The sequence below is a fragment of the Protobothrops mucrosquamatus genome, unplaced genomic scaffold (genome assembly GCF_001527695.2).
Source record: "Protobothrops mucrosquamatus isolate PMUCROS unplaced genomic scaffold, P.Mucros_1.0 scaffold2675, whole genome shotgun sequence".
Lineage (NCBI taxonomy): Eukaryota > Metazoa > Chordata > Lepidosauria > Squamata > Viperidae > Protobothrops > Protobothrops mucrosquamatus.
Genome location: NW_015388722.1, coordinates 29,680 through 37,121, shown reverse-complemented (window position 1 = coordinate 37,121; position 7,442 = coordinate 29,680). Strand labels below are relative to the sequence as shown.

Sequence of the window (7,442 nt, the reverse complement as noted above, 5' to 3'; positions counted from 1 at the left end):
TAATAATAATAATAATAATAATAATAATAATAATAATAATAATAATAATAATAATAATAATAATAATAATAATAATAATAAAAAAGTTGGAAGGGACCTTGGAGGTCATCTAGTCCAACCCCCTGCTCAGGCAGGAAACCCTATACCATTTCAGACAAATGGCTGTCCAGTCTCTTCTTAAAAACTTCCAGTGTTGGAGTATTCACCACTTCTGGAGGCAGGTTGTTCCACTGGTTAATTGTTCTAACTGTCAGGAAGTTTCTCCTTAGTTCTAGGTTTTATGATCATTTCATGTCATAGAATGGTTTTATTTAATTTGCCAAATTTCAGTTTTACTGGAGTCCTCTGAGTTCTAGATTTTGGACACATTCTGTAAGTTAGCCTGTCTAAGGTACCTTGAGTCAAAAAGTTTTTCCTATGGTGCACTGTTTTGCCCAGTTAAAGGTTATATGAATCAAGTTTTAGTAGTGTATAGACAACCACCTAGCTCAGGGATAGGCAACCTTGGCTCTTTTATGACTCGTGGACTTCAACTCCCAGAATTCCTGAGCCAGCCCTGACCTAGCTTATAGCACAGAGGAATATTTACTATTTGAGCAATTTGGCTTAACCTGCAAATGGTTTAAAATTGACTTTTAACATTTTTGTCTTTAGTCTGATGAAAAACATCATCCAGAGGGAGAACTTGTCTGGTTGAAAGGGAAGGATAAGGATGGAAGTAAGAAATAAAGATAACATAGAAAGTTAATCATACCAATGCCACCAAACGGTAGGGTAATCAATGATGCGTGCAACAGGGTATCATTACCACAAAAGCCACCACTGGTAGTAGAATCCAGTACCCTGTTCACAACCTATCAAGAGAAAAAGAATAGAAGCGTATTAAGAGTCCTGTTTTTAATCTTCCAAACGTGAATTTGATCAAGTCCCAGCTCTTTAATAATAAGGGACACGATACAAACAAGGGTCTTTAGCTTTTGTGCCACTACAAATATTTGGAATGTTGAAAATGTGCCACAGACACACTCACAAAATGGCTGATGTTGTAGATGTAGTCCAGGGGTCTTCAGACTTGGCCCTTTTATGACTTGTGGACTTCAACTCCCAGAATTCCTCAGCCAGCGTGCCTGGCTGAGGAATTCTGGGAGTTGAAGTCCACAAGTCATAAAAGGGCCAAGTTTGAAGACCCCTGATGTAGTCAATTAGCCATTTCCTAAAAGTCAATTGGAAGGCAAAAATAAAGAAATAAAGATTCTCTATGAATCTTAGTAAAACAGTCGAGAGATCGAAAATGCAAATGGCCCTTTTAGACTCGCCCACCCTGTTTTCTATTCCCATGCTCTTTTCATACAGAGCCAAGAGTGATGAATAGAAATAAAAATGACAAGTTCAGTTAATGTAATCCATGCTCTGTCTCAAGCAAGGGCTTTGCAGAGTACAGGTAGTCCTCGAATACAACCATTCATTTAGTGACCGTTCAAAGTTACAATGGCACTGAAAAAAGGGACATGACTGTTTTTCACACTTAAAAACTGTTGCAGCGTCCCCATGGTTATGTATCAAAATTTGGGCAAGTGGCATGGGTTATGACAGTTGCACTGTCCCAAAGTCATGTGATTACCACTTGTCTTCCCAGTTGGCTTCCAACAAGCAAAGTCAATGGGGGGAAGCCAGATCCACTTAATGAATGCATGATTCACTTAACAATCTGTGATTTGCTTAACAACTGTGACAAGGTTGTAAAATGGGGGCAAAACTAACTTAAAACTGCCTTGCTTAGCAATGGAAATTTTGGGCTCTATTGCAGGCATAAGTCGAGCAGTACCTGTATACTCAGGAATTTGTCTCAACTTCTCTTTTCCCAGGTAAAGGGAAAAGTTGTTGTTTTAAAATGCAAAGGCAGAATTCTGAGTTACAGAGCAATAAATGTTGATACCTGAATTTGGGGGGGAAATGGAGGATGCCATCTCCCCACCAGCTCTGATAAATAGCTGAAATTACCTTCAAGAATTTAGGAGAGGTCCAGGGACAGAGGACTTTGCTTCAGGATTCAGATTATTAGGAATGGGTAACTGCTATGATTAGAGATTGTGCTAACTTTTAATTTCTTTTTTCTCTCTTTATTAGAAAATGTGTTCTTTCTTATTCCTATTTCTCTGGAAAGTTAAGGCATTCTGTATAATTTGAGAATAAGTTGAATATTTATTTTTCTCTTTGCCAATTCCTTGGGAATACAGAACTTGAAAACTGTCTTTCCCCCAAACTTACTAATTAAATAGACAACCACAATCTTAATCTGTCAAGAGCATGGTGTGCATTTTGTAAATTGGATGATATATATTCTAGCATTTTGAAAAATAAAGTTTGATTGCGAAATTGATCTGTCTCCAAAAGAAGAAGAATAGACTGAAATAATTAGTCACATAACTTTATGCTACAAGGACAGGATAATTATAGAAATTATTTAATTTTTCCCCACTATTTATTTGCCCAAAGGACAATACATATAGTAGGAGCCTCTCTCTTTCCCAGACCAAGGATGGAGTGAAGCTCCTTGGAAAATAGTAAGGACACAGGTAATTATCAATCCTGGAAGGAATGGCAGAGTGTATAAATCTAGCAGGCTTCTAGGAGAGAACATTTGAAATGGGAGGAAGGTATTTTTTGTATATGACATGTCTCTCCACAATCTATAACATATACAACACCTCAAAAACAAGCCCAGTAATAAAGCTGCCCTCACACAGTATAACCACTATGTTCTCCTGAACATGTGGTGGGTGTAGTCAGTGTTCAAACTCTCACTTTATTATTTGCTTAATTTTGTTCTCCTTGGCTACTGGATTTTCAGTATAGCTACATGGTTGTATTTTAATTTAGCCACATCTCTTCTTCTGGGAGTTGGAAATCACATAAAATATTTAGAAAAGTTCTAGTCAGAAGTAAAGTGACCTCTCAATCATTCTAAGTATCAAACGTTTTTAAAAATCACATGATTTAAAAGAAGAGAAGTGACATAGTGAAAGTAAGCACTTGTGCACAGTGCAGGGAAGAGGCTGCCATGCAAGTTGTACAAAGCCTTGATTTTTGGGTGCCAATGGGAATATTGAGCTAGAAAACCCACATTTGATCTTCTACAAGATGAATATTCCCAAGTTCAAACTCAGAACAAAAATATAATAGGTTGCACATCCATAGCATAAATGAGCATCAAGGCACAGAAGTCAGCAGTTACACAGGAAAGGGACATCTGAGCCAACTGGAATCCAGGAGAGTGCCAACGTCCAGAGGGTTCCAGGTGCCCCAGAATGTCTGCATAGAACAGTGGTTCTCAACCTTTTTAATGCCGTGACCCCAACCGGTCGTAAGTCGAGGACTAAACCGGTCGTAAGTCGAGGACTAAACCGGTCGTAAGTCGAGGACTAAACCGGTCATAAGTCGAGGTCTAGACCGGTCGTAAGTCGAGGACTACCCAACCGGTCGTAAGTCGAGGACTTTCCCTGCCCGGGAGCACCGCACATGCGTGGTTCCGCCCCCTGCGCCGGCCGAGGCGTAGCTGGCAAGCGGCAGAGATGGAGCAGGCCGACCACCAGCTGGCCCAGCCCAAGGGAGGTAAGGCACCCGCCGGAAAAGGGGGGAAAAATGGCGGACAAAAAAAATGGTGGACAAAAAAAATGGCGGACAGCCTTGCTTGGCGACCCCCGTGAAATGGTCGATCGACCCCAAATGGGGTCCCGACCCACAGGTTGAGAACCACTGGCATAGAAGCTCTTGTGGCACAATAGAAGGGAAAACATTATTATCACACCAGAGCAACTTAGAGCCACCTCCTCAGCAGTGGGCTGGTGATGCGAGGGAGGCTATGCTTTGATGACATAATCATAAAATAGTACTATAATATAGTTTTCTTTGCATTATGAATGTGTGGATGAGCCAATTATTTTTAACATAGGCTTGTTGGTAAAATAAGACTGGAATTGGGCTTTCCCTCTATATCCAAACTACAGAATGGGACAACTCGCCACAGCCAACTCGTCATGGCCATCTCGCTGTGGTCAACTTGCCGCAGCCATCTCACTGCAGCCAACCCGGTGCGGCCATCTCACCTCTGCTATCTCACCGCAGCCAATTTGCCATGCTGCAACTCACCGCAGCCAACTTGCTTCAGGACAACTCGCCATAGGACAATCAACGTGGGATAACTCAATAAATATTATCCACCACTGTTTCTTCAACATTATTTCCATTGACAAAAATGGAAATAAAGTAGAAGAAAAAGTGGTGGATAACATTTATCACATTGTGTTATCCCATGTGGATTGTCCTGTGGCGAATCTTTCTGTGATGAGTTGGCCGTGGCAAGATGGCCACAGTGAGTTGGCTGCAGACAGTTGGCCTTCCAAACTATATTACCAGTGAGCAAAGAACTGCTACCATCTTGGTTCATCATAGCTCACCACCAAACGTATTTTGAACATAGTGCAAGTCTCCTTTCGTTTGGCCATCATGAGTGGGGTTATGGGAAATAATACAAATTCTTCCAAATACAATATTCTGCGGCTTAAACAGTATACGGTACCTTGGAATCACAGGAGAAGGCATACGCAGCTAGTGGGCGTTCTCTGCAATTGATGAAATGTATGGCCTCCTCTATATTATTCACAGTGAATATTGGCAAGATGGGCCCAAGAACCTCCTCTTGCATGATTGGCTCCCATTCTTTCACATCTGCCAGCACTGTTGGAGCTGTAATGGATAAAATATCACATCAAGACTTGTTCTATTTATATACCATACCTTTATTTGGAGAGCTTTAGCTTTCCCCAGGGTATCAGTTTCAATATGCAAACCCAGGAAAACATGACTGCCTTCTTGCTTTATCTAAAACAGACTTTCCCAGATCATAGAATCATAAGGGTGGAAGGGACCTTTGAGGTCTTCTAGTCCAACCCCTGTCCAAGGCAAGATCCTTATACTATCCTGTACAAATGAATGCACAATCTTTTCTTGAAAACCTCCAGTGATAAAGCATCCACATCCAGGAGGCAAGCTGTTCTATTAGTTAATTGGTCTCCCTTTAATACCGTATTTCCATACATAGATTTGTTTTTCCTAATCTCTCTCTTAGTTTGTTAGCTTTCTTGGACTTCAACTTTCAAAATCCCAAGCCTGTTTGGCCAATGACAATCCAACACATCTGGTAAGCATCAACTTGGGAGGTTGATCTAAACTATACCTACTAATCATGTATTCTTAATAAGCTTGATTAATTGATTAAATTGTACAAAAGCAGATACATCACTGGAAGCTAAAATCATAAGACTACCTCTGATTTATTTTGGCCATGTTATGCATGCAAATTCATTGGAGAAGACTAGGAATGGTTAGTGGACAAAAAAGGAGGAGGAAATGAAGAACACACTGGCTTGATAACATCAAATCTGATGCAAAGTTGAACATACTACAATTAGAAGCTATGCTTGACAGGGTAGCATGGAGAGCATTTGCCTATAAAGTTACCAAAAGTTGGACAAAACTAATTGTTAACTAACTAATTTAACTAATTGTTAAAAACAACAATTGATTTTGTACTATAAGTCATTTTTGATTCATAGCGAATACATCAATTTCTCTAAAAGCTTACTAGTTAGTGTTCATGAAATGTCTTTCTATCTTTCCCATATTTCAAATCTTTCCTTTTATTCTTCTTCCAGTACCAAGCTGTATACTCACCAATATAACGCTCACACTCATCGGTCTCTCCACCAATGACCACCCGGCCACATTCCAGCAAAGCTCGGACGCGCTGGAAATGCCTGTCATTGACCATGCGACCAAAATCAGATGACCCCTTGGGATCGTTTCCAAAGAATTCACGGATAGCTTGGCGCAAGCAAGGCATCAATTTTTCCTGTGTTTCAAGTGTACAGATCAAATAATCTGGTGCAATGCATGTCTGTCCAGCATTGACGAATTTTCCCCATACAATTCGGTTGGCTGCATTGGGGAAACAGCAGTTTTCATCCACATAACAGGGACTTTTACCCCCCAGCTCCAGAGTCAATGGTGTCAGATTTTTTGCTGCAGCAGTCATGATGATCTTTCCTACACGGACGCTTCCTATAAAGAAAGGGCAAAATTTGGGTCAAAAAAGATATACAGCATAACTCCCATCATCATTGGGAGCTCAGTTCTATGCACAAAAACAATCTGTGTTGCTTTTTTCTCTACTTCTTCCATACAGAGATCAGCAAAACTCCACACATGATATTTAAAAATCTCCATGAAATGTTAATAATAATCAGCAAGGCAACTCTCCTGAAGCAGTTTTATGTAATGCAAAAAGTATTTTCTGATTTACAAAGAATATTGAAAATACTTATATTTAAAACATGGTCAAAACATGACAGCCTATGATATCCTATAATGATAATGTTCTGAATAGGTGGAAAATTAGTCGTTTGCCAAAATTTAATAAACTGACTGTACAAGAATTTGTATTGCATGAACTTGAAATCTACACGTGTTCTTATCATCTCTTGGTAAAAAATAATTCAATACTGCATTAAAAAACTAATTGAAAGAAGTATCAAGGAGTAATTATGTAAATTTATAAAAGTGCTGGGATTATCTTCTAGATCAAATTATAGTTACCATCTAGGTATTTGTTTTCGGCATTGCAAATATTATTTCTGGTTTTGATTTTCTTTCAGAAGTTTTATGATTGTTAAAAAAGGGAAGAAAAAACAATGTTGTAAATAATCAAAAATGTATAAATGTTAATTTTATTTATCTTTGTCAAAAACAGATTGTTTTTCATCTTATCACATCATCAGATCTGTTGTTGTTCGTCCATCGATTTCGATGAAGACCTTGACATCTTGTGGATTGTGGGCCATCAACGGTGTGTCCGTAGATGGCTGATTAGACCGATGTTAGCACGGAATGTTCTGCCACATACTGAGCAGAGAAATGTGGACACTGTTGCTTCAGCATTTGCAGCTCTGGCTTTACGGAGTGCTCGCTTCTCTTGCGCCAAGATTGTCCTCCTGTGTTCATATGTCTGGCACCCCTGGTAAACCAGGGTACGCCATGTCGGTCGATCATGCGACAAGAGTTCCCAAGAGATGGGACTTGAGAGATGCTTTCAGCGTGTCTTTGTATCACTTCTTTTGTCCCCCGTGCGATCGCTTTCCTTGAGACAGCTCACCATAGAAGAGCTGTTTAGGGATGCGATGGTCTCGCATCCTTACAATGTGGCCTGCCCAGCGCATCTGGGCTTTCATCAACAGAGTGTAAACTGATGATAGGCCTGCTCTGGAGAGGACCTCTGTATCTGGTATCTTATCCTGCCACCGGATCCTCAGAATTCTACGAAGGCAAGTCATGTGGAAGTAATTCAGTTGCCTAACGTGCCTCCTGTACACTGTCCAGGTCTCACT

The 7,442-nt window shown here is 40.1% G+C and overlaps 1 protein-coding gene across 1 annotated transcript in view; it reads right to left on the bottom strand.

Moving 5' to 3' along the window:
• Window positions 1-7,442, bottom strand: part of LOC107296165 (aldehyde dehydrogenase family 3 member B1-like) — a gene marked incomplete at its 5' end in the record, with an annotated part of 21,518 nt that overhangs the window by 1,193 nt on the left and 12,883 nt on the right. Inside the window, 3 exons of the mRNA XM_015825511.1 lie at window positions 755-854; window positions 4,580-4,746; window positions 5,734-6,120. Of these exons, the coding sequence (XP_015680997.1) occupies window positions 755-854; window positions 4,580-4,746; window positions 5,734-6,120 (654 nt within the window). The remainder of the gene's footprint in view (window positions 1-754; window positions 855-4,579; window positions 4,747-5,733; window positions 6,121-7,442) is intronic.